Source organism: Puntigrus tetrazona, chromosome 3, assembly GCF_018831695.1.
Source record: "Puntigrus tetrazona isolate hp1 chromosome 3, ASM1883169v1, whole genome shotgun sequence".
In the NCBI taxonomy this organism is placed as follows: domain Eukaryota; kingdom Metazoa; phylum Chordata; class Actinopteri; order Cypriniformes; family Cyprinidae; genus Puntigrus; species Puntigrus tetrazona.
The window spans coordinates 7633087-7660186 of record NC_056701.1 but is presented as its reverse complement, the minus strand read 5'-3'; the positions used below and the strand labels follow the sequence as shown (position 1 = coordinate 7660186).

Here is a 27100-nt window from a genome sequence, read left to right as displayed (position 1 = left end):
GCTCTCTTTCTTAGAGGGTTATATTTGGTTACAGTATTGTTAAAAGGGGAATTGTAATGTTATGACACAAATAAAAGATATGTGCATGTCGTTCCAAACTAACAAGCCGTTTTCTTCCAACGGAACATAAAATGAAGACTAAAACGATCTTATTCTATACAACGGTGTGTAACGACCAACTGCCAAGATCCACAAATGACAAAAAAGTACTATAATATAGCCAAAATGATTCAACCATATTCAACGTAGTGTGTAAAAAATGAGAAACGCTGACACTTATGGAAACTTGGATATATAACATCCATGATTTCTTGGCAAAACGTATTGTAAATAATGTACTGTTCCTCAAAAAAATATTCTGTAGACTTGGAATATAGCTAACGGACTACTTTAATGATACATTTTTGCCTTTTTGAGCTATGAAGCAGTTTGAACGCGCTGCCTAACATCTCGTTTCATGTTCTGAAGACACAAGAATGTCAAATTGGTTTAAAAATGATACGAGGGGGAGTAAATTACGATAGACTTGTCGTTTTAGGTGAACCGCCCCTTTAAAAACCGATCTAAAATGCCTCGTCTATTAGCCCATTAGCCCCATAACAAGAACTTTACGCGATATTAATGAATATAACCTAATACACGCCCCGAACGTCTGTTTCTATCTGCGGGTCTGAGCATCTCGCGAAGTGACATGACGGAAACATTTTGTTGCATGTTGTTGCTAAGAAACCACCTGTCCAGATTTTCTACATGAAAAATATGTCCTCTCACTTCTTCAAGATGAAAAAAAAAAAGGAAAGGAAAAAAAGTAGACGTTATAGTTTGCTCCCGGTGATCTCTGATGAAATGAGTCCCTGAACAAGTGAAATTTCACGCCTGTTGGGTATGGTAATGCTTTCATCAAACGGATTTATGGCGAGGTAATATGCATATTGTAACCGAAACCTTTGCTTGTTATTTCCGCTCTCCAATATCAGTCATGCAGGGGGAGAGTTAAAAAAAAACCAGACACACCTATGAGTTTCCCCTGGGATTGTGTGAACACGGCAACCATGTTTACCTCACTGTAAGTTGACTATTTGGGAGAGGTGTTAGAGACACTCCTACAGCATTGTTTCACCTGTAGACGAGATGAAACATGTCCTGCTGCACCACATGTCTCTCACTACACCCTGATCACCTACAGCAGGAGAAGATTAAAATCAATCACCGTGAATAAATAATAGTAAACTTTACCCTACGGCAAGCAGTACACAAAAATGCTTCGTCACGTCATTGCTATATCACCAAAAGTGGCTGCTCTCCAGAATACACCAAAATGCAATTTATATACAATGAATGATGCCACAAGGGGCGCTATAGTAACATGATGGACAGACAGACAATAGATGGACAGCCACACGATCACAGATCGATGAAAATGATCAGAACAGAATGATGGACAGATACGGAAAGGCCATTTGGGATTGCTGACGGGATGTTGGTATGTCTTTACAGAGAAGAGTTTTGGAAAGAGGCTGCGTGGTTGACGCCGACAAAGCGGCATTTGCAACACTTTCAACGGCACGGCAATCAACTTTACGCTGCTTATTATTAAAAGCCGACACCCGAGGCAAGCGCCGAGGCGCCACAGCGACGCAGGGACACACGCAAGTCCAATGAAACCACATGCTAACAGTGCGCTAGCAGGTGCATTAGGACACAGTAAGTCAGGCCTCGTACTGCACCCATAAGTGGTTTGACCCGAGCTCGCCCACAGACGCAGGTGAGCAGACCGCGGTTATGTCACCCTCCAGCTGGCGAAGGTCCCGCCAGGCCTGCCGCCGGCCCTCACCTGGAGGCTGATGGGATTAGAGAGATCCGGCTGAGCCCGGCACTATCTGCTTGACTGGGCCCCGGCGCTGAGGGTGATTGAGAGCCGGCTGTGACTCACAGGTGAGGCTTGTTTTAAAACCATGGCAACTCCAGCGGGATCACATCAATCGCTCGCAGGTAGGGAGTGTTTTGTGTGCACAGTTGAGTAACAACCAATCACACACACACACACACACACACACACACACTTGTGCACACATATACGCCCTGGTACACCCATGCGTTGAGTCACAGAGCATGTTCTGGCTTTCCTGTGACACTTCAGCAGATGTTTAACATCCCACCACTCATGTTTACCCCTCTTATCTTTTCCCGCCCTTTCTCTCCCTCTCTCACTGAACACTCATCAATACCGCTCTCCTTTTGAACTCAATCAATGTTCTTTAGCTGGTTGATTTAACAAGCCATCTGAATAGCGGGTGGATTTGAACGAATGATCCAGCCCTGTATTAAACGACCGGCAGATCACCAACAGACAGCTAGCGGACTAATTCAAACCCCTTCCCGTGAGGTCTAACCCACTTAAGGTTTATAAAATGTAAATCTTCAGACTGACATGGTAAACTAGAATTCAAATATCTGTCAGAACGATTGAAATGTTATGCGGATCGTGCCGTAAGCCAGTCCTCGTAGTCGGTTTTGCACCGCTTTAAGAGTAACACCCCAGATACGGGAGACATCCGCTTGCCCTTGATCAACCAGAATAGTTTCTTTGTCCTCGTTTTAGGTGTTGGACTTCAGGTGGCCTATTTAACGGGCTTAAGTATCTGATGAGAGCCGTAATCCTACTGGTATGGTAAGTATTAACTTTTTTTTTTTAAGTTACAGACCAAAAACTGCAGCAAGAAGTCGTTGGGAATCTATTGAAACATTGACGAGACACACATTGACTGAACCTGTTGCAACACACACCAGCATGCCCCCTCCTCCCTAAACCACCTATGCTGGAATGCCTGAGACATGCCAATAAACAAACCAATACAGGCTTATGGGAAACAAGTTTGTATGTATATGTACAAAATAAAGGTTTCTTATATATATATATATATATATATATAAAATAAATTTCAATTTCAATTTCATAATAAAAATGTATATATATATATATATTTTTTTATTGTTGCATGTATTCCAAAAAAATAATATGCATTTAATTTTATGTGTAAATAATATTTATGCATTACATAAAAATATTTATTTTCTTACTACTTAATATATGAGCAGCTTAATATATCGGTTACCAGACATTTACACATAATCAATATTTCACACCAGTCAAAAAAAGTAATATTGGCAGTCTCTTATATAGATATATGTACCGCATTTTTATTCAAACTAATCAGTGCGCTTACATAATATTTTAAGGTAGACATACCTGCAAACAGCCATAGCTGTATACATTTGTGACCACTTAGTTTAAATTAAATTGCAAATACAAATAATGATAATAAAATCATAATAAATATGTTTTTGAATTAGTTACATTTTTGTGTATTTCTTAGTCAAAAGTAGAAACATAACTGAAAATCAGCTCCTCGGTTATGGGACATTTAAACAAAATCTGTATTAGGTTTTATGAGTCGATAAAAGTTACTATGTTGATAGATACATAGATGGATAGATGGATGGATAGATAGATAGATAGATAGATAGATAGATAGATGATAGATAGATAGATAGATAGATAGATAGATAGATAGATAGATAGATAGATAGATAGATATGTGTGGGTGGGTGTGCGTGAGAGAGAGAGAGAGAGAGAGAGAGAGAGAGAGAGAGAGAGAGAGAGAGAGAGAGAGACTGGGAAGGGTTATGTTCTTATCGTGTCGGATAAGTAAAACAATGCAAATCACTTCTGTTCTCATGGTGCGCTTCATTTAAATGACATGAGCAACACGAACAACAAACTTAAATCTCCCATCAAGTTCATTTACGATGATAAATCTAAACGCAAAGCCACTTAAGAGAACCATCTTATGCAATACAGCGGACAACGACGAAAACTCTTATCTAAAGCATGCACTTTCGTTACACAAGTCTCACTGGATCACCACCTGTGATCAGTAAGTTCTTCCATCAGTTGGATCAACGCACTTTACCTTATAGACATTTTCCGTAATGCGGTGGACCTCGTCGGTGCGAGACATTGTGAAATCTTCAGTTAAAACCATAAACGGTGTTTTGCCGAACGTGATGTGTTATCCGAACAGTGTCTGTGTGATGAGGGTCAGCTGCAGATCCGCGCTCCGATCCACAGGAGTCTGATCTCTGCTCAACAGTACCGTGCGGAGGCAATGGAATGGAGGAGGGGCTACCACAAGTGGTCCCGCCCCGCGTTCTAACTCGCGCCCTGGAGGCGTGGCTACGCTTCACCTGCGCCCGCCTCCTCCGGGATGCAAGTCGTCTGACACCCACTTATCACAATTTTAAATTTTCAATATGAATTTATTTTGAAATGTAATTTATTGTTGTGATAGCGAAGCTGCTTTCAGCGTCATTGCTCCAGCCTTGAGTGTCACTCGATCCTTCTTTGTAGCAAAACATCCTTACAGAGTGGACTGTCACTGCTGATCAATGTGATGATGAATAATAATAATAATAATCTATACACATATATATGTGTGTGTGTGTGATATTAAAATTCATGGCTGTGAGAGCCAGAGTAAAACCTTTATAATTAAAGCATTAAAGATGAAGGTAGAGACGTATATTGATAAAAATGCATCCATACATGAACAGAATGTTTACAATAATCACATACTGAGCCATCGGAAGAGGTTTGGCTGTTGTACATCTGTCAGCAGATTTATTTCCTCTCAATTACTGATATTAAGAGCCCCCTGCTGGTCGTGACATGTTAACACACATCTGCAAGTGCCACGAGTTCACTACGAGGTAAAATACCAGTCTTAATACACATATTATAACTCTTTTTTAGGGTTTGCATACATTCAAAATAGTTCATAATCTGTCAGAAGTTAGCAAAGCAGCTTAAAAACTAGGCTACAGGCTAATTTATAGCGTGTGATAGGACGCGACGAAAAACATACTAGTCTTTTTGCATTTGCAAATGAAAATGCAAGCAGCCTCATTCTCCATACAGATGCACATAACAGAGCTCGAGGTTCACAGCCTGTTCATTTATTTGAACAAAACCAAACATGAATCGGTTCAAACATGAACTGCTATATGCTTCAAGCAAACTTGCCATTCAAAAAAAAAAAAAAAAAATACTGTAACTGTGTAACATTTCTATCTACATCGTTGGGTCATACAACAACTTTAAATATTTAAAAATATATAATTACATTATAGCGAATTACAATAAATAAGTGTGAGACATTTCCATTACTTTTTGTTGACGTTTAATTTATTTCCACGAAGTCTAAAAATCAAAAATGTAAAAATCCCTGATATCTCCAAGTTTTCCATGACCACGGGAACGCCGATTCTGATGGCTTGCCTATTAAATATGCCACGAAAGCCTTCTTTTCTGCCAATTACATTCCCCTAGCGCTTCCTTTCATTCAAAACAAAGTGACGAGCCAGGTTGCGGGATCAAACGCTACGCTGCCAGCATCTCTCGCTCCGGCTTGATTTGTGCCTCTCTTCTTTCTGCAAACACACAGAGCACAAAAGCGAGTGACAGAAAGCAATCAAAAGCCAAATAAGAGAGCCGTGTCGTTCTTTCACGCAGTGCTGTGTTCGACGGCGGTAAAACAACACCTGTCTCCCGAAGGCACCGCCGGCAATGGATCCGTGGGCAATTCTGGAAGGGCTACGTCTTCTTCCTGCCCAGGATGAAGAGAGCAGCTTTAGATCAGACACAAGCTATGAACGACCGGCGAACGATGTTTAAGACAGGACATCCGGCAGCATGGATGACTGGTAAAGGTCTCCACACCTGAGCGATGGCCTCCAGCTCTGCTAACACAGCGTCCTCATCCTCCGCTGTCAGAGAACCTGCCAGGAGCTCATCAATTTGCTTTAAGGGAAGACATTTCAATGAGCAGTTAGACATTCAAAGCAATAAAAACCGGAGAAAGAAAGAGCAATACGGACAGTGTGTGGGGCGGCCTAAGAAGAGCGGCACGCTAAAGTTTGGGAACGCCTTGCAGAAATCGGAAAATGTGAACGCTTTTAACAAAGTAATTCATTCATAATAAGAGAGATCACACAAAATGCATTTTTTTGTTAATTTAGTACTGTCCCGAGTAAGACATTTTACATAAAAGAAGTTTACATATAGTCCTCAAGACAAAACAACAGCAGAAATGATTCAAATAAGCCCTTTCAAAAGTTTGTGAACCTTTGGTTGTTAGTACTGTGTGTAGTTACTTAGATGACCTACAACAGTTTTTTTTGTTTTGTGGTGGTTGTTCACGAGTCACTTGTTTGTTCTGAACAGATTTTCCAGCATCTTTTGCTTTTTCGGTGATTGGGAGATCCGTCTTCTAACACCGAGGGACTCAAACATTCACTGATGCTCCAAAAGGAAACATATGCATTGAGAGATGGGGGTGAAAACTTTTTGAAGATCAAGGTCAGTTCATCTTCTGGAAATCATGCAAGTAGCTTCTGTGGCTGGGCAGTACTAAAATGGAAATAAAATCAACTAAATAAGAAAAATCTTTAATGCCTCCCCCCTGTCTTTTATGTAAAATATCTTACTCGGGACAGCACTAAATAAAAAATAGCATGCATTTTCAATGATCTCTCTGATTTTTAAAGAATTATTCACGTCTTCACAGATCCCGAAAGAGGTTCCCAAACTTCCGTATGCCACTGTAGTCGCAAATATTTAAAAATGTAACTTGAAACTGTATTTTCAGCCTTCAAACAAAACGGTGGAAAAAAAAAGAGCTCAAGTGTTGCGCATCACATTAACAACGGCCATGATACGCATCTTTCTTCGATATGAATTCCACTTGGTTTTGTTTCGTTGTGTTACGCAATGCGACGACGTTTATGCATTCGAGTTGGCCTTCCTCTGAATGTTAAGTGGACTGAGTTTGACTCTCATCACCTTCTGATACTCAATGGCCTCCTGCGTCTCCTCCAGTATTCTCTCCACCTCCTCAACAGACATGACCTGACGAAGAAACAACGATCAGTACGAGGCGAAGGCATGACTTCAGTCGAATTCTCACAACGGCCCAATAAACAACGTTTTATATATTCGTAACACCGCTGACCCTTCGTTGACCTCCACCCCCATTCGGTTACTGTTGCTCGCTGAAACAAACCCTACAGAACGTCCCACAGACATGAATCAGTCGACAGATTTCAGTGAAGCGTGCTCGTATGAAGCAGTGGAAATAAAAACAAAAAAGTACTCTTACATGAGCTGGAATCGTTTAGAATACATCTGTGTTTATCCTGATGGATATTTAGAAATCAAATGCACGGATCTTTTTAAAGAAAAGCATCAAAAGGGACAGAAACAGGTCCTGAAGTAGGTGGGGTTTAGAGAAGGGGCAGGGGATTTCGAGGGGTTCTGGAGGCTCCGAGACAAAGACGGCTCTTATGTTTAAGCCTTTAATCCTACAACAATGTCCAACAGTTCTCAAAACATGCTGCTACTAACTAAACCGCCCACTGCACGACACCAAACAGACCAATGAATCATCTCGGCTCCTAATAACAGCATTTAACACCACCGATAATTGATTGCTAAGCTGTTGCAGGTGCACACACTTGTTACAATACAGCAAACCTGTGACTTGAGCTAGTTTCAGTCTGCATACACTCACCTCGTGCATTTGCTTCAGGCACTCATTCCCAGCTTTTAAACCCTCAACGACCTTTATTTCAATCTGAGCAAATTCTATATCCTGAACCTGAATGAGACATAAAGTATAATTTATATTTCACATGATTTCTGTAATAACACAATACGATTAAACCAAAAAATAGTGTCACGTGATACTTTATATTTTTCTAATATGCTGATTTTGTGCTCATTATTAATCATGGTCCTTATTATTAAAAATGTTGTTTTCGCTGCTTAATGTTTTTGTGGATATTGTGATGCATTTTTATTTTGCAGATTCTTCGACGAATAAACAGTACAAAAGAAAATCTTTTTTTCTAATATTATAAATGTTTTTGGTCACAAATGAATGCATCCTTGCTTGATATAAATGTAATTATATTTTTTTTCAATTATTTCTTACCCCAAACAATTGAAGATCGCGGCGTACATAAAAATATTAAGCAGCAAAAACTGATTTTAGCATGAGTAGCAATAAGAAATGACCAGAAAATCAGCATATTAAAATTATTTTATGTAGATCATGTGACACTGAAGACTGGAATGGATGATAATGTATGATATGTATGTATTTCATGTATATATATATATATATATATATATATATATATATATATATATAAATATACACACACATATATATATATATATATATATATATATATATATATATATATATATATATATATATATATATATATATATATATATATATATATATATATATATATATATATATATATATATATATATATATATATATATATATATATATATATATATATATATATATATATATATATACACACACACACATATACATATGCACACACACTATATGGTAGTGTGTATCTCATTTAATATCTTGAAATAAAAGCAAATCTCATCTAAACCCACCATGCGCTCCAGGTTGGCTATCTGGATGTCGGTCTTGTCCAGCAGCTGATCTTGGTAGCGTTTCTTCTTGAGCAGCAGAAGAGCTCGTCTGTGAAATGCATGAATCACATGTGTTAATGAATCTGTTAAACTCATGTACGATGCAGATGGCCCCACGTCAGCACAATAAAAGCACCGCTGAGACCGGGTGACGGCTATCATGAACGTTAGCACTGCATAACGAGCGCACTTGTATGGGTGTAATCTGAAACGTCTTACTCCTTCTTGCCATCCTTCAGGAGCTGTTTGGCCAGACGTCTCTCTTTCTCCAGCTGTAATGTGATCTTCTTCTGATATTGTTTCAGTTTATCTCGCTGCTGTTTGAGTTGCTGTGATCCAGTGACAGGATGCAATGCAGAAACATGACAGTTCACTTATAGAGACACTCCTTATTTATAAAAGCGTCAGTTCTCGACTAAGACGAACAAATAGCTGTCAAAACAAAATATCACAGCCCAGACATGGATCACCTGAAAAACTGTTTCTGTGCTCTGATAAATGAGACAGCAGACTTCGTTCAAAGAGATATACTCTATTCCGTGTGAAGACCCCCCATTGTGCAACAATATTCAAAGACTCCCATAAGGTATTTATAATCATTAACTTTTTTTTTTATTAACCACAGTATAGATATATTAAATCAACCACAGCTCATTTGTTGATTCCAGAACAGTTATTGAAGAGGATTTGGGCTCCTTATTATTTATTTAATGTAAAGGTTTTTATATTAAATGTTTTGTGTTTCGTATGGATTTTGTTTTTAGCTTTTTTTATATATTTTACACACACACACACACACACACACACACACACACACACACACACACACACACACAATTTAGCTGACTTAATGTAAACCTTTTTATATGCAATTTCTTTGTATTTCCCGTTTCATCTTGATTTTTTAATTTAGAGAATATATAAGGCATAATATTTAATATTTATTATAATAATTAATAAAATTGAATTTCTGCATTCAAATTTAACGTAAAGTTAACTTTAAATAATTTAATGCGAAGCTTTTTTATATGAAATATGTTATATATTATATTATTTTTTTTATCGTAAAAATTTTGAGAATTTAGACATGTATTGTAAAAATCTTGAGATTTTATTACACATGATATACACCTAAAACAATTCACTGAAATATGTATTTTACATTTCATATTGATTTTGCGCGTTTTAATTTAGAGTTAATTACTTTCATTAGGATATTATCATCTAATCGGTACTATTAGATAATTACTAATTTAATTAAACACTTTCAGTTGGACCCACTTGTTTAAGAGTTGGCCTATAGAATAATAGTTCATATTGTATAATATTACAAAACAGGATGTAAATCGTATATTAAATATGTGCATTATGTATTATAGATAAGTTTTAATCTATAGTAGAAACGGTTCTATTCCATTCTACTTCCAATTCATACCATTCTAGAACAGAATGTGTTTGTTCTGTTGCATTCCATGATAAACTCTTCTCAAACACACACTCTGCTGCACGCTACTCAATTCTATACGTCTTCTATCGCGTCCCGTTCTGTTGTATTCTACTGCTGTGTTCTACACGGCCGGTTTCTAAAGTAGGACAGCTGCTCTAATCCGTTCGTCGCTATGTCTGAACTGATTTCAGACGCACTACAGCATGTTGCTCTATACATCCACACGTGAACGCGGACGCGAAGCAAACGCACGTGCGCGCGCGCGCGCTATACGCGCTAAGAATCGATCGATCCTTCTTACCAATATCGCCCTGTCCTGATCTGTCACTCGACTGGTGACTCGTCCCTGCCTGCCGAAAACATTTCCCATTGCGAATGAACCACATTCCCGCCTCGCTGCTAATATCGCATCTCACGCGAAACGCCAGCTGCCGTTTACGTCCTAACACGCAGAAAAGACGCGCTCCGACGTGCCGAGCGCGTTTTTATTCAGCCGCGGTTTAGCGTCTCTGGACGCAGCTGCGCCCTCTGCCGGCGCAGCGGGAACACGGTTATAATAACTATTTGTCGCCCCCTGGCGTACTGTTTGCGCACGAGTTTAAGAAACATTACCTGACGTCTTCTGTGACGGTCAAAACACAGGAGACACGATATAGCACGTAGATGAATTGCAAACACTAATTATTTAGAATTTTTATTTTTCTATAACTGTGTGCTATACGGCACGCTTTGGAGCACTAATTACTGATTTATCCATTTAATTATTTTATTTTTTTTTATAAAAAAAAAAAAAAAAAGACCTCTATAAAACATTTTTTAACTTCACACCGAACCAAACAGCGTTTACAAAGCAAAACTGAAATTAGAAATTGATATTATGGAAGCCAATGGAGTTCAACCTTAACGATTTGGAGTTTATATCTCACAATTCTGATGATAGCAAGTTATGAGCGCAAAATTGAGAAACACTGAATGTGCAATTCTAGGAAAAAAACGTTAGAATTACACGATAAAAAGTTAAAATATACACAATGCAGAGGTAAATAACTAAACAGATAAAGATAAACGCGCAGCTCACAGGATATGAACTCACAATTTAAAAAGAAAAAGTAAGAATTGTGTTGGGGCCAGTTACATTTCCCCCTTTTTCATCCACGATAGAAGCAGGCTTCCATTACATAACGAATTAAGAATAATTAAAAAAGTAACTTTCAGTAAAAATTATTTATTGAATCAAACGTCACAAAAACGTATTACATTAACAATAAAAAAAAATGTTATGACAAAACAAAACAAAAAAACCCCCCAATAACAGTGGTAGAATGCGTGTATAATCTAATCTAATTTGATTCTTTTTCATTGACTGGGATAATAAACAGCTGCCTGTCCGAACAGCGCTATTATAAATCATTTCTTTAGAAATGGCCGGGTCTATACAGTACGTCAGTGGAAACACACGAAAGCGCTTAAACTAGAAAAATAGGCTTTGTCAGCTTCGGTCTAGTTTAAAGACACAGGCATACGGACTAAGATGCTTTAAGAAGCTTGAACCAAACAAACGACTACTCGGTCTGCGATTTCAAAATTGTTCATCCCCCCGTATCTACCATATGATTAATATTTATCTTTGTTCTGTGCCACGAGGCTCACAAATACAGTCTGAACTGAATAGCAGACACATTTATCTACTGGATTACAGACACTTCTATTTAAAGAGAGGCACCGACAAAACACCTTGTTCCTCATGCAAAACATCTTCATCACAGCAGACCATCATTTGTCTCATTCTATATCATTTGGTCTGTTTAACCAGTACAAATGGCGGGGTATATTCATTTAAGGCTCATAATCGAGCTCAAGGCCTTTGTGTGGTAAAATGCAACCATTATCATTTGCTTTAGTTATTAATTACCATTTGCATGCCCTAAGCTGAAGTGCTAATCAAAACCGTTGAAGTTTTTCTGAATCTCAAACACCAGGCTCATCCAGCTTGCTGCCATTGCAGAAAACAGTTATTAATGACCCGGCGAGCCCCTGAGGAGAAGAAGCGAATATTTACATGGTCGGAGCTCACCCAGAAACCTCTCAGGTACCCTCTCTTGCCTTTCTATGAGACTCGGGATGGCATGCGGTCTTTAAGAACTCCCTTTGATGCATGGAACATTAGTGCTTTAACATCCACTGGTGTGATGGGACCGGAGATCTCCGTCTACAGTACTTGGCCTATTGAGGGAACGCATCTTGTGCTTTGCTGGAGACCCCTTGAGGATGGGGAACCAGGAAAGCTAGATCTGGAAGTCTGTCCCGAAGTGTCTGATTTGGGCATCAGTCATAGACAGGTAGGTGGTCCTCATGCTGGGCGAATACTGCGGAGGTTAAAGAAAGTAATGGATGTTAAAGGTGTTTGACATTAGATACTGAAAACACGTTCACAAACACATGCAGAGATTTGCAAAAGTCACTCATTTTCAATGGGGCTTGATGTTTTGACATGAAATAAGGTAAAGCAATCTCTTTTAATGTGGTGTGGGCGTGGCCTGTGACTTTATGCAAATGAGGAGTAAGACCATTAGAAGTGATGACATTCTCATACAAATATTTATTTCATATATACATTATAAATATACACAATACACACCCATATATTATGTTAACAAAATATACTATATTTACAATATATATATATATATATATATATATATATATATATATATATATATATATATATATATATATATATATATATATATATATATATATATATATATATACATATATATATATATATATATATACATATATATATATATATATATACATATATATATATATATATATATATATATATATATATATATATATATATATATATATATATATATATATATATATAGTTTATGACCAGTAAGGTTTTTAATGTTTTTACGAGTATCTTATGCTTTTAATTGATCAAAAATACAGAAAAAGTAGAAAAAAAGCAATATTGTGAAATATTATTACAATTTAAACCAACAGCTTTCTATTTATTCATGTGATGCCAAGCTGAATTACCCCTTTGTTACTTCAGTGTCACATGATCCTTCGCAAATAACTGTAACATGCTAATGTTGGAAAAAGTTGAGCTGATTAATATTAATATTAATATTTTTGGAACCTGTGACCTTTTTGTCAGGATTCTGTGATGAATAATAAGTTTAAAAGAACAGCATTTAATTAAAACGGAAACCTTTACTAAGAATAAAAGATTTTTTTCTAAGAATAATATTTACTATCACTTTTGATTCCTTTAACACATCCCTTCTGAATAAAAGTATTAATTTCTTATCCCAAACCTTTGAACTGCAGTGTATATTGTTTACTACATATGCATTAATGAAAATGTATGTGCATATATGTTCAGGTGTGTACCTTTCTATATATGCAAAGTGACTTGAACATGAAAACACTAAATTGCCAAGAGGACTTGCAAGCACTGTGGGTGTCAGCAGGATGGAGGAGTTACTGTGAGCAATTTCACGTGTACCGAAAATACCAAAACTATTACTAATAATGTTCTGCCTGGAAACCTCCAGAAATGAAATCACTGTGTGTGTGAACGGGACTTAAGCGGAAGGAAAAAGGTGAGTTGGAAAATCACTGCAAAAGCAATCTGCGAAACGACTCGGTGCTCTTACGCTTTAAAGGGATGTACAGAATGTTTATGGAGCGGGTGATGAAATCCTCAGAGGAAGAAAACAAGGACGAAGAGGGCAAAGGCATGTTGGGGGAAGGCATGTTGGGTTGGGGGGGCGCACTTACTGTTTCTAAATGTCTGAGGATATAACTTCACATGTGATAAAAGACAGGAAAAGAACTCAATTAGCTGTGAAGCATCATTGTGTGAATAGAGTCTTGACAGTTAAAAATGAAGCTAGGAATCGGTTCATTAGACAGTAGACTGTCCCGTGATGAGTTTTACGCCTCCTGCAATGCTTCAACCAACTCGACTCACTACAGTAGATGATCCTCTCAATTACACCCTTTCACTTATGATTCATCTTGCAGCTCACAATCTGCACAAGCCTGATGGACAATTTGGCTGTGAATTAAATCAAGACAGCGCTCTTTTCAATTAATTTTCATGAATAATTTAGTATTTCATAATTAATAGTAATTTCTCCTTATTCCTTTTAAAAACTGAAGAGGGTGTTTAACCAAAAAACGAAACATCAGGGGGCAGTAATGCTCCATGTCTGCTTTCAGCTTCGCGATCTCGGACACCACAATCACACACAGCAACCTTAGACACAGGTTGCATTCATGAAATCTTTCTGGATGTAACACTCACCGTAATTAAGAATTATGATGAATATGCGCTATACCTTTCAAAGATTTGGGGTCGGTAAGATTGTTTTAATGTCTTATGCTTAACAGGGCTGTATTTATTTGATCAATACCATAATATATATGTATATATATATATATATATATATATATATATATATATATATATATATATATATATATATATATATATATATATATATATACACATATATACATATACACACACACACACACACACACACACACACACACACATATATATATATATATATATATATATATATATATATATATATATATATATATATATATTATTACACATGTAAAAATCTGTTTTCCATATGTCATTTACTCTTGTGATACATGGTTGTTCAGAAATCATTCAGATACACTGATAAGTTTTTTATTTTTATTTTACTGACCCAAAAACTTTGAATAGTTCAGTATAAGTGATAATGTAATATTTCTATGGACTGCAGAAGAAAGCAAGTCATACTGGTTTGTAATAGTGCTAGAAAACTGCAACTACCTCAATATATGATACATATTATTATGTATTACATTACAAGTATTGGATTGTAATTTTAACTTTTGTCCAGTAAGACACTGTATTGAGTTCAAAAAATGTTTTTATCAGTTTATGTTAAATTAGATGACCTAGGCTTTTCTTTAAATACAAAATAAATTATAATTGTATCAGCAGAGCCCTATTGTGGAATGACGTAATGGTTGGATATACAGTAATTTTAGTTTTTGTAACAAATTAACAGACCAATGGTCGGTGATATAAAAACAAAAAAAGGTAAAAACTGCCACTAAAAGGGAGATTGAAATCAAAATACCGATGGTGGTGGTGAACCGCTCCCAATCAATGGGACGTTTTCATAGCGAGGATTTCTCTCAAACAGCATGGACTGGTTCCTGCAGGAGACGAAGAAAGATAAGTGGGTCACCATGAGAGAAAACAACGGCTCTCTCTCTCTCTCTCTCACTCACTCACTCACATGTACTCTGGTGTGCTGGATGTGGCCTGTAGTGGAGGCTGAAGACTAGTCTGGCTGCCCATACTGCTGCTGTAGCTGCAGAAACTGTGAACTTGAGCTCTGTTGGGGTTATACGGTGTGATGCGTCTGGACGGGTTAAACGGGTCCTCTTCATCGATATCATCATAATCCCTGTCCCTGAGGACCACCAATCACACGTCATCCACACAGATGGTCTCAGGTACCATGAACTACAACTACACGGCGGGAAGGTGAATAGTACCTGATGGCGATAAGGGTCCAGGCACGTGGGACGGCACACAGCAGGGCACAGAAGGCACAGGCTGTCAGCAGGGAGAACAGGCACAGATACAGGAGCCCCTCCACACCATCATAGCAAACACCTAGCAAAGCCTCCAGATAGTCCTGCCACACCAGAGAGCTGTTAGATCAACACTGGACCGAACCACGTTTCTTATTTGGACTAGTTTGAGATAATAATTAATGAGACAAAAACTGTTCCACTGTTTGTTAATATTTGAACTTGCAATTAACATGCACAAAAAAATAGACCTCAATACCAAGGTCACCTTAAAAAAATAATAATGGAGTTTTTGGAATAAATAATTACAATTGGATACACTTGAGGTTTATTAATCTTTATATGGTTACACCACATGATATTTAATTGAATATCTGATTGGTTGGAAAAAAGGTTTTTCAAAACCACATGAACTCAATATAAATACAAACAGTGAAAAAAATTTAAATACTTATATAAAAAAAATTAAGTCAAGTGGTGCAACCAACATAAAAGCAGAAAAAATTATGCCAGTGTCATCATAAATATCTTCAATAGATAATTTGACCTTTAAACGGAAAAAAAAACCATCAAGGTTTATTCAGCTTATAAAATGTCATGTGGTGCAACCACAAAGAAAAATAAATAAATAAATGAACTTAAATATTTTGATAAGTTTTCAAAAATTAAGCTGTAAGGAACTTTCTTTTTAATGGTCACACTAGATGACATTTCCAGAGACATAAAATTGTTTTAAAAAAACTCTTATTTGCCATTGTGGGTGGTTTTGGGCTAATAAACAGTGAACAAGACTGCAGATAGATAGAAGTCTGGCTCTTTGAGATGACAAACTGTTAAAATATACCTTGAAGTACAAAGGTGACTCACTTTATGCAGACTACGACAGTCCAGCAAGGCAGTAAGCTGGTGCAAATTGAACTCTGAAGAATTCAAGATCCCCTGAATTCCTCGAAGGTCTTTCTAAAATGATTTAAATAAATGTTTGAAAAAATGGACGTATAGAAAGTGAAGCAGAACTCTCTCTGACAGCTCTCTCACCTCTGCGGTGGGAAACACAGCTACGGAAAACTGCAGCAAACCTTGCACCTGTATCTGCATTGTGGTCAGAGACCTCTGGAAGATGGTCAAAGACTGCAATACAAAAACAACAGCAAATCAGACAAACATGTACCTTAAGGCGTTTCCACATTTCTACACAGATATGCTATAGGTTCTGCATTATGCTAAAGCAGTGACTAGTAAAGGCTAATAATCCATGCTGAGGATATGTATTTACAACAGGATTAATGGTTATTAAGGTTTTAAATTTGGCTAATGGTTACATCTTTCTTATACATCTGCTTTATGACTTTCCCCAGAACATTTACTTTAATAGATCCTCCAAAACAGCAGCTTAACCAGCAGAGAATACTGTCTAAATCAGTGGAAAAGCTTTCACAGGATTCCCACAGGCAATGCGAGAAAGCCAGACAAATCTAATTATCCCAAAACTACAGACAAAAGAGACCCCCTTTGATCAAAGTTTATTTTCATATCGCCTATTCATAATTTAATTAGCCACGCAGATTTTTTTGCAGAAACATTATAATGGCTTTAACATGGGTATTTGCCTCAATTAGAAGTCAAATGAATCTGTAAGCTCTGTTAATTGCTTGTGTCAGGAGTTCAGGGAGGAATTGAATGCTGACATGCCGGGGAATCGTTTACCTGCTGGAAAGGATTGGGAAGGCTCTGGCTGCAGTATAGGTAATAGTGCACTATATCTGCAGGGGACATAGAAACACAGTGAAGATTCAAGCGCTCTCAAATGAAACTCAACTAGCTAAATGGGTCATTTAGAAAGCATTATTAATCATGAGCATGTAAAAGGAGTAGTTCAGCCTAAAATTATATTCGCTGAAACTCTTTTTATATTCGCTTTCCTCACCCTTAGGCTTTAAGTTTCAACTACAGGTTCTGTGAAGTGAATGGGTGCCGTCAGAATGAGAATCCAAACAACTGATAAAAACTTCACAGTCATCCACACGGTTTAAAGTGAAAATGCCTTAATAAAGGATGTTTATTACAAACACGTCTTTTCGATTCACTGGATAATTCACGGTAAGGAGTCATGTGGATTACTTGTGTATTATTGTGATGTTTTTATCAGCTGTTTGGACTCTCATTCTCATGGCACCTATTCATTGCAAAGAATCCCTAAATCTTTGACAACCTGATAGGTTCATATCAGCTATTTAGTATTAAGCCATCAATCACAACAGAGGTTGTTTAAAGTAGCAAAAACGGTTTAATTCTAAATGTCAGAGAGTGACAGAAAATGAACTGCAACTGCAAAAAACACAGATCAACATACAGGATATGCCTATGAACAGCTGTTTTAAATATATCTAGTTCACGCCAAGGACACAGGCATACAAAGCAATATTACTTACCTGCACTTAAGGAGTCTTTGGTCTGACTGACAATGAACTTGTCAGGAGAGACACAAAAGTCACTGGTGCCCTAAAACAGACCAAATGACAAGCTCACTTTACAATTCTGCTGAAATGGTTTTAAACAAGAGAAAAAATCGAAAGGCCACATAGCCTTTGGCGGATGTTGTTGCAGTGTTCACACATATTGGATTCTGGTGTTTGTATCAAAAGGTGACAGGGTTCCTAAGACCTTTGCTGAAAGTTAGGACTATACAAGGTGATCAGACAGGGGCTAATCCTATTGCAGAGATCTGTGGATGACCCGGTTTAAGTGGGCATCAGTGGGCAGCAGACAGTGTGAACCGTTACCTAAGATACTGAAAAGGCTCAAAGAGACCTTAAACTTTCTTGAGGGAAAGTATAATGAACCGTTTTTCCAATTAAAATGGTTGGGCAGTGATAATCTGACAAAGATCATGCTTCAAGCATTTAAATCTGAATGCACTCGGATTCAAAAATGACAAACTGAATGGCAAAACAAATCAGACAGGTCCCTTGGGTATTAAGCCACATTATAACCAATCGTTACCTATTTAGGTAAGATTAGGGGTGATGTAAGTACAATGGTGGCTTGTTGGACCAGAACATTGTTGTCATGTCAAAACCACTATAGTACAAAGTGGAATAATTAAACAAGGAAGATGTGAGAGTCACATGTTCCTTTAAGGCTCGTTTCCACTCTCTTTTCCGATCAGTAACAGGAGCAAATCAATGTAGTCTGGCACTGCTGGAGTAATCCACTTTACTGCTGGGCCTGACCTCTGCTCTGACCCCTCATTGAGTAGTCTTAAGTTCTGTTCCCCACAGATATCCTGACTGAAGCGTCGGCTCACACTCTAATCACTATCATGCTCACCGTTTGCCTCTTAATGTGTAGCTCCTCAAAGATTAGAGCTAAAATAAGTAAACCAATTCACTGACACTCTAATTAATTTCTTAATTGAAATCAAAGACATAATTTAGACAGTAAAGTTTCTTACTCCAGTTAAAATGACAAAATAAACAGATCAGCCAATTTTTAAAAAGAAGAATAAAAATCAATTCACATATTTTGCGGTTGACTGTGCATCCAATTAAACTCTACAATATTGAATTTGATTGGATGCATGTAGAAACTAGTCTAATTAATAGATAGACAGATTGATACAGGTCACTCAGTTAAATCCTAAAACAAAGACTCAACCATCTTTATTAATAGTGTTCAAATTGTTCAAACAACAGTATGTTCAAAATCATAACATCATTTTGTAGCTTTTTGTTGGTTGATATTGAATCTAAAATGTAAGTTACTCAGTTTCTTTTTTATTGAACTGTATATGGGGCAATATCACTTAACCTTTATATTAGTTAAAATATTACTCAAAAAATAAAAATATGATTATGCCTAAATATGCAATTACTATAGTTAATTATATTCATTATAAACATTTATCATAGTACACTGTATTATATAACAACATATATTTCTTGACAAAGTGCAAATAGCATTTAATATTTCTTTCGCAGCATTGGTTAGTTATAAACATGTTCAAGCAAGGTTGAGGATTTGGATTACTAATGAAAAGTGGCATGTTTGATGTCAGAAAAGTGCGTCACAGGAAGTGTAATGCACCTGAGGTCCCCCATCAATACCCCAGTGACATCATGAACAGGGTAATTAGCTCCTAGTTGTATGGTACTGCACACCCAATGACTGTATTACAAGTCAAGTCTAAATTAAAGGCATCTTCAGAATATTAAATACAGTTTGCTATCGTTACAGTGCTTGCAGCATGAGAGATGCAGAGTAAATTGGTCTAGTGTCACAGAGACAATGGCTGTTTACATCCGTTAAGCCAGCGGACTGTCTAATTTAAATGACCAGGGCTTTGTAATCAGCTTTTCAAACTGGCATGCTCCACGAGACGCATAAACGCAGTCATTGAACCCTGATAATCTCCTAAGAGTTTCACACAGCTCACTCCTCTCTAACCTTACAAACTCACCTTTAAAAAAAATCCAGGACAGTATTAGTGAATGGAATGACTCATAGTCACTGCACACTGATCAAAGAGGCAGTCATGTGAATGCACTGTAACTTACCACAGCTGTGGCTGTGCCCGCTCCTAATGACGCCCAACTCATGATCAGGGTCAGTACGCCACACACCAGAATACTGAAATGAGAGAAAGAGAGGAAATAACTGTGAGATCTGAGGTTAAACATAAAATTAAAACCTGTTTTGTTAAGTAATATATTTTTAAAAGAAATCTCTAATGCTTGCCAAGGTCATACAATTCTGTAAAAACAGTTCTCATGACAATTCATGAGTGATTTGCATGGCAATGTACATGACAAGGTTAATGTGTTTGGTCTTGGTGGAATAGATTTGTTACACTGCTGCCAAAGAGCAAGTACCTTGCTGCTGCCAATACATCCACAACACGCTGCTATGAGCATTTAAGAAATACTGCTGCCGCACATATAAAATGAATAAACCCCACTGCATACATGATCACCTCGTAGCAGATCAACAGGTGGAGCTGGGGAAGATGGAGGGTGACATGTGATGATGATGTCATAATGTCATACTGGGTTCGTTTCATCGCCATCTACAGTTTCATGCCAAAATTTTGCATTAAAACTGTGAAATACTACTCCAAAATATATATTAAATATAATGAAAATTTATATATATTAAAAAGCAATTTACTTCTGTGATGCAAAGCACACGGGTCACATGGTCATTCAAAAATCATTCTAATATACTTATTTGCTATTCAAGAAATATTTCTTAATTATATTTCTATTAAAACAACATTTTTATGTATACATATAACATTTGTAAATGTGTAAATTAATAACACCTAAACATCCATTAAGAATGTAAATCTTATGTTACTTCAAATAGCTGCTCTGACAGATTCAGTAGATAATTATTAAGTAAATGATTAATTACTGCATGATCCAAAACTCTTTTCACTGATTCATTCAAAGAACCTTCTCAGAAGTATAATTTATTGGGCAAATGAACCATAGTGTTTACTCTTTAGTAGGAAGCATCTGATTGAGGATGTAAACCAGTGATAAAGTGTTCAAAGACATGAACATGTGAGGAAACACATGAGCAAATAGGAAGTCAAAAGGAGACGGAGATGAATGGGCTAAATGGATCCCTGGTGGCCATGGAAAATGGAGCCGAGGTTTCCTCAAACAGCCTTTCTCGTCTGAGGATGGTCTTAAAAGCACCAATAAAGCGGATTGGAAGCACGTAATAATTAGTTAAGGGCGAGCACACGCTCGCGTGGCCAGAGAGATCAATAAGCATTAGTGGGGTAAGTGGGGATGGATCTAAAGCTGCTTCCAATAAGGCTAACGGGGAGAGAGACAGAGGATTGAGATGAGAGGAAATGCAGGGCTCACTGGCGACTGGATAACCACAGCACTCGATGAACTCAGAGTGACTCCACAGAGGTCTGTTTATGTCAGAGGCTGCATTATTTTACAGTGCATTTAAGCTGGTAGGAATAAACAACTTTGACGACACTATACAAACAATTAACAATGGGACAGGTAATATAACAGGTTGTCTCCTTTCTCCATGTTGACATCTTTATGATTATACAAATTGGTAATACGTTCCTTCTGTGAAGAGAATACCCAAAGTCAGAGCACACTTACACTGCAAGCATCCATCGAGACTGCTTTGCCAATCCCAGACAAGCTATGAGACAGATGACCAAGTCCAAAATCAGAAGCAGCAGGTAAGTTAACCATCTGAAATAAATGAAAGCAGAAATAAGTAATCAATAATAAATAATGTTATGATATTACTTTCATATAATTTGATTCATTAAACCATCTCACCTCATCAGATTTCTTTTTTTCAGCTGAAAGTGATTTTATTATTTTTCTACTGTGCAATTTAGATGTGTGGGAGCACACTATCAGTAGATCTCTAAGTACTTTAAAAGTGAGTGTTTAGAGCACTCAAATTATTCTACCATCTTCCGTTGTATGTTTCCCATCCATATGATTAATAATTGAACAGACCAAATACACATAAAAATTTCATGAGCTCCAGCCTAGAATCTGAGAACAGACAATCTGTCAAACAGTTCACTCTGAGAAGGTGTTATTTCTGATAATCAAGCATATTGTTTGAGCCCATAAAATTACATTTTGCTATGTAGTATGAATGGATAAAATGTCAATAAAAGATTCACAATTCACAGTAGAAGGGCACTGTTTTCTAATCTTAGAGCATTGAAACCATGCGTAAAAACAAGTGTTTTACTGTATTTTCTGTACTGCATTGATTCAAGGTCTATGGTTTGGTGTGCTATTGGAATGCCTGGCAAGCCACAATCCGATCAGTAATCCTACACCATGAGGACAAAAATGCCCACACATCTTGAGACACAGAGAGAGAGAGAGAGAGAGAGAGAGAGAGAGAGAGAGAGAGAGAGAGAGAGAGAAAGAGAGAGAGAAATATGTGAACACAAAGGTGTATGATAAATCAAGAGAGGGAGATTAGATTTGCCCATGAGTAATGGAGGAAGAGACGTTTGACCGTTGCTGCTCAATAGCACAGTCCTTTAGCTGCTTGAAACACTAGCTACTCGTCAATACATGCACTGCAAGTTCATAACGTGCAGGTCTACAAATGGAAATGTAATCTTCTTGGAGGGCATACAAATCAATTTAACAAGACTAACAGCTCCAAAAGGGCACAAGTAACCTAGTCCACATGGGATCCAGTAGTAGTGCCAGTAAAGATAAACAAGTAGGCCAAAGCTGGTAATTTTAAGGCAGTGCCCCATTAGAAACAACTTGATTTTGGGAGGGTTGTAGGGTGAGGGGGCAGGGCAACCTGTTTGAGAAGTAGAATACTATAATTATGAGATGTAGAGCGAGAGTTTATGAAATGGGACATATATTTGAGGAGTAGGTCCACGAGTTTGAAAAAAGGGTTACATGTTTTGAGGAGTAGGGCAAAAAACTAGGCTCGCATGTTTGAGGAGTAGGGCCAGAGGTTTGAAAAATAGGGACAAGATTTGAGGAGAAGGACATAGAGAAGTTTGGAAAATAGGGTTATGTTTAAAATGTTTGAGTAATAGAGGTAGACATTTGAAAAATACAGTAATTTGTTTGAGAAATAAGGTCAGACTAAAGAGTGAAAAAAAAAAAAAAAAAAAAAAAAAGTGTTTGATAAGTAGGGTAAGACGTTTGAAAAATAGGGTCAAATATTTGAGGAAAAGGGTCAAAAATTCTGAAAATATCGTTCAATGTTTGAAAAATAGGGTCACGTGTGAGGTGAAGGGTCGGAAATTTAGGGTCAGAATAATATTGTATGTTTAAAAAGAATGGTTAGAATTTTGGAAAATAGGTCAAATGTTTGAAAAATAGGAGCCCATGTTTGAGCAGAACGGTCTGAAATTTGGAAAATAGGGTCATGTGTTTGAGGAGTAAGGACAGACATTTGGAAAATAGGGTCAAATGTTTGAGAAGTAGAGCAAGATGTTCTGAAAATAGGGTCTAAAATTTGGAATACAGGGTTTTGTGTATGAGAAGACAGATGTTTGTTAAGTAGTGTCAAATGTTTGAGGAGTAAGGGCAAAGTTGGGAATTCAAGGTCACATGTTTGAGAAGTAGAGCTAAATTTTAGATAATCGGGTCACATGATTAAGGAACAGGCTTCTGAAACATTCAGACAGATTTCTGACCCACGTCTACAGTCAAAAGTAAATGGAGCTGTCCTATCTCTGACCTCTGATGAAACATAGGACATGTTGCAAAAGTTTACCAGAGCACGACGTCCATCATTACCCCACCAGCCCAAGGCAGCTTACCTGCAGTACTCTATGAATGAAGTTTTATCTGCGATGGCTGCCAAATCCACTTGCACCTTCCTTGTGTCTGGCATGGCTGTCAGCTGCTGGATAATGTTGTTGGCCATCTGCTGCATGAAGCGCAAGGTTTGGGTATAGTCTCCCCGTGGAGAAAATATCTCATCCAACCGCTCCAGGTGTTCTTTCAGCCCGACCTGCATACTACCCAATGAGTTTCCCACCTGAGAATAGAGACAAAATACTGATCACCATTAGAAGGCTAATAATGCCGATCAGGCCCACTGGCGCAGAAAGATGAATAGCTGTTTCCAATTAATTCTCTATGGGAGCAGGAGGCAAGCACAGGGGATCATGGGATTGTCAGAGTAGTAAAGTAAGTGGCGAGAGTAACAGAGAGAAATTCTTTAAAGGAAAAAAAACATTTAAGGCTGTTGATTTAATTATTACAGATATTTTGAAGAATTTGGGGGTCCAAATAATATTAGACCCAAAAGTACAGAAAGTACATTGACAGAAAACAACAACACTGAGACGTTTCTCAAAATATCTTCTTTTGTCATCTACAAAAAACAAACAAACAAGCAAAAAGTCATAAGTCTGGAATGTACATGAAGGTAAGAAAATGAGTATATGAAATTGAACATACTTGCAGTGAAATTGTGGTGCAGTTTCAAGGGCAATAACAATCCACTGTCAATCATTTTTGGAATGCACAAATTAATTGATGAAAATAATTAGCTATATTTTGATTGCTATCATAGACCTCCATGTTTGTATCCAAATTATTAACCTTGATCTCAGTATTTCTATGATAGTAAGATGTTGATGAAGTACGAACACATTTAAATGTTCAAGTAAGGCATTTTTGAAGATTAAATAGACATAGACGAATCGTTGTCATTGAGAAATGACTTACCATAGGTGAATTAAAATTCTTGAACAAATCTTTTACAGATTAATTGTGAAGCCCTACTTTTTTTCGTTCTCTCTCATAATGTGGTGAAATTTTCAAAAATCTGCTTAACTGAAAATGTGCATTTTTGTGTGTTACGTAATATGGTAGAGGGTACTACTAAACTGAACTTGTTATAAAATTGTTATAAACTTTGATCTATAGCAGGAAGGAAGCTGATTTGTTTTGGCAGACCATCTATTGTTAATGTTAAAGTAGCCTCAAAACTTGCCCAGAAAGTAACAAACAAGTTTTCTGCGAGCTTCATTACTCCCTGATCTCCGTTTTGACAGATTCACTGAAGCTGGCAGTGCATCAATAACGCTTTCAGGAGAATTTTGTCATTTCACCACTGAATATTACTGCTATCTGCCTGCCTAGGTGCAGTGTTATGACTATGAAATATTCTTATTTCTTTAAAACCCTAGAGCCTCTGTTGCAGGCTTGAGTCGATGTCAGAGATCTATGCATTTATCGACCGGTCTCTAAAGCCTGTAAAAACCGAATGCTGCACAAGCCCAAAACCAATTGTTAGCAATGCATTGCAATTTTTTAAATTTGTTATGAGACATCAAATCATTTATATCAAAATATGCACATCAACTGCAAAAAATGTAATTATTTGTTGAATCCAGCCATCTGACCTCTTCATTCCCTCTTTTTAAAAGCCATTATGTGGCATTTCTGGTAAACTGCTCTCATTCTTGGACGTAATCGCTCATTCTGCTTTCATTACAGTGAATAGCAATATGTGGCTTTTTGGTATAAAAGCTTTATTACTCATAATTTCGAGATAGTGGAAGCATAATTAAGATTTATAAAAATAAATATTCGAAAGGACTAACATTCATACATTAGCTTCACGTCCCTTGTGGAAGGAGCAGAGACTGCATGAAATAGAGTTAGAAGCATGCAAAATGGCAATCACTACACCCGTTTACTCACAGTTGCAACAGCTATTTTCTGGCACGCAACTACAGACAGGAGATGCTTAAAAAGCCTGGTAGCTCAAAAACTTCCTCCACACTCCCCCAATCACTTCAACATTCATGAATTCAGTTGTGCAATCAAGCTTGGCTTTCAGACGCAGTCCTCAATTTTAAGAGAGAAACTTCCACTAAAGCTGAAATTGGATTTATGCAGTTGTAGTGAAGCCAATGGCTGTTTGTTTTTCTCACAAGCCGAATGTTGTTTTAGCTACAGCAAACAGAGAAAAGGCTGTTCTAGACAGCATATTTAGATATGTTCACTCGACCGTGAGGCAATGCATTATGGGCCAGTGAGCCAAAGATACACTGGCAGAGAGCGAGAGTGACAGCAGGAAGCTCTCGGAGGCAGTGTATTAGAAGAACAGAGGTTGTCAACCACATTGCCAGCAGGTAATGAACATCAGGGCTGTATGAGGAGCAATGTTCTGCCAGCCATTCAGCCAAATGCTCCGTTTGTCACACTCAACCTGCCATATGCTGAATTACACCGCCCTCAAATCCAAGACATACCTCTGAAAACACTGTTTGTGGGTTGCTTTAAATATAAAAGTGCTCAGTGCATAGATGGTGATGTTCAGATGATTGAACGGGAAAGGAAAGATCTTGTAAGCTTGTCGCTTAATCCACACTGATTATAACAAAGAGTCTGTCCAGTAGTAGCATACTTATACCTAACATGCAGTATGTACTCTTAACAGCTTAGTATGCTTGAACCAGTGTCTTGAAAATGACTGAAACTTGGAAACGCTTTTATAAATGTGTCAAAGCCTAAGTTCAGAAAGAAATACAGTACTTGCTGACTAGCACAGCATGCAATAATCAATAAATATTGCAATATTTATGCACTTGCTTTTGAACATAGTCTATATAATTTTGTATTGTTTCTCCTTGTCAGAAAACTTTGTCTAATCTGCGTTTAGTAAAATGAAATTTTACATTACATAATTCGAATTTTAAAATAAATTAAATTACAAATAAAGTACATAAAAAATATGAATATAATATTAAATTAATTCTCAATAAATCCTCAAACATTTGATAAGCGGGACACTTATAGGCATTTAAAGCAGACCAGTGAATGTGGATTCATGAGTGGTTATACAGATAGATTTTTAATCCCCTTTAATGCACACGAACAGATAATCCCAGTCTTCTCTTTGGGCTCACTTTTTTTCCTTTGCCTACACACATG

The 27100-nt window shown here is 37.3% G+C and overlaps 3 protein-coding genes across 12 annotated transcripts in view; all 3 read right to left on the bottom strand.

Annotated features, from left to right (window-relative positions):
- baiap2a (BAR/IMD domain containing adaptor protein 2a) overlaps positions 1 to 4156 on the bottom strand; it is a 69489-nt gene extending 65333 nt beyond the window's left edge. For 7 of the 10 annotated variants that reach the window (XR_006250506.1, XM_043235706.1, XM_043235705.1 and 4 more), the window contains exon 1: positions 3975 to 4155. Coding sequence is in view for 9 of the 10 variants with exons in the window: in XM_043235706.1 (XP_043091641.1) it covers positions 3975 to 4046 (72 nt within the window). In the remaining variant the exon portion in view is untranslated. Of the gene's footprint in view, positions 1 to 3974 lie in introns of all 10 variants that reach the window. The other 3 variants (XM_043235709.1, XM_043235710.1, XM_043235702.1) reach the window with 2 other exon arrangements.
- An 840-nt stretch (positions 4157 to 4996) lies between these two features.
- On the bottom strand, positions 4997 to 10558 carry chmp6a (charged multivesicular body protein 6a). The gene is made up of 8 exons (XM_043229085.1): positions 10333 to 10558; positions 8804 to 8913; positions 8546 to 8633; positions 7629 to 7715; positions 6902 to 6967; positions 5780 to 5860; positions 5602 to 5666; positions 4997 to 5490 (listed from the first exon to the last, which is right to left on the bottom strand). The coding sequence occupies exons 1-8, from the start codon at positions 10399 to 10401 to the stop codon at positions 5403 to 5405; spliced, it is 654 nt and encodes a 217-aa protein (XP_043085020.1). The 5' UTR covers positions 10402 to 10558; the 3' UTR covers positions 4997 to 5402.
- Positions 10559 to 11240: 682 nt separating this feature from the next.
- The window catches only part of ttyh2l (tweety homolog 2, like), a 29297-nt gene continuing 13437 nt past the window's right edge, over positions 11241 to 27100 (bottom strand). Inside the window, exons 4-14 of the mRNA XM_043228545.1 lie at positions 23968 to 24188; positions 21797 to 21892; positions 20219 to 20291; positions 18095 to 18164; positions 17370 to 17425; positions 16701 to 16793; positions 16530 to 16622; positions 15624 to 15766; positions 15362 to 15538; positions 15200 to 15278; positions 11241 to 12397 (exon numbers count right to left, since the gene is read on the bottom strand). Coding sequence (XP_043084480.1) covers positions 12317 to 12397; positions 15200 to 15278; positions 15362 to 15538; positions 15624 to 15766; positions 16530 to 16622; positions 16701 to 16793; positions 17370 to 17425; positions 18095 to 18164; positions 20219 to 20291; positions 21797 to 21892; positions 23968 to 24188 — 1182 coding nt within the window. The 3' untranslated portion in view covers positions 11241 to 12316. The remainder of the gene's footprint in view (positions 12398 to 15199; positions 15279 to 15361; positions 15539 to 15623; positions 15767 to 16529; positions 16623 to 16700; positions 16794 to 17369; positions 17426 to 18094; positions 18165 to 20218; positions 20292 to 21796; positions 21893 to 23967; positions 24189 to 27100) is intronic.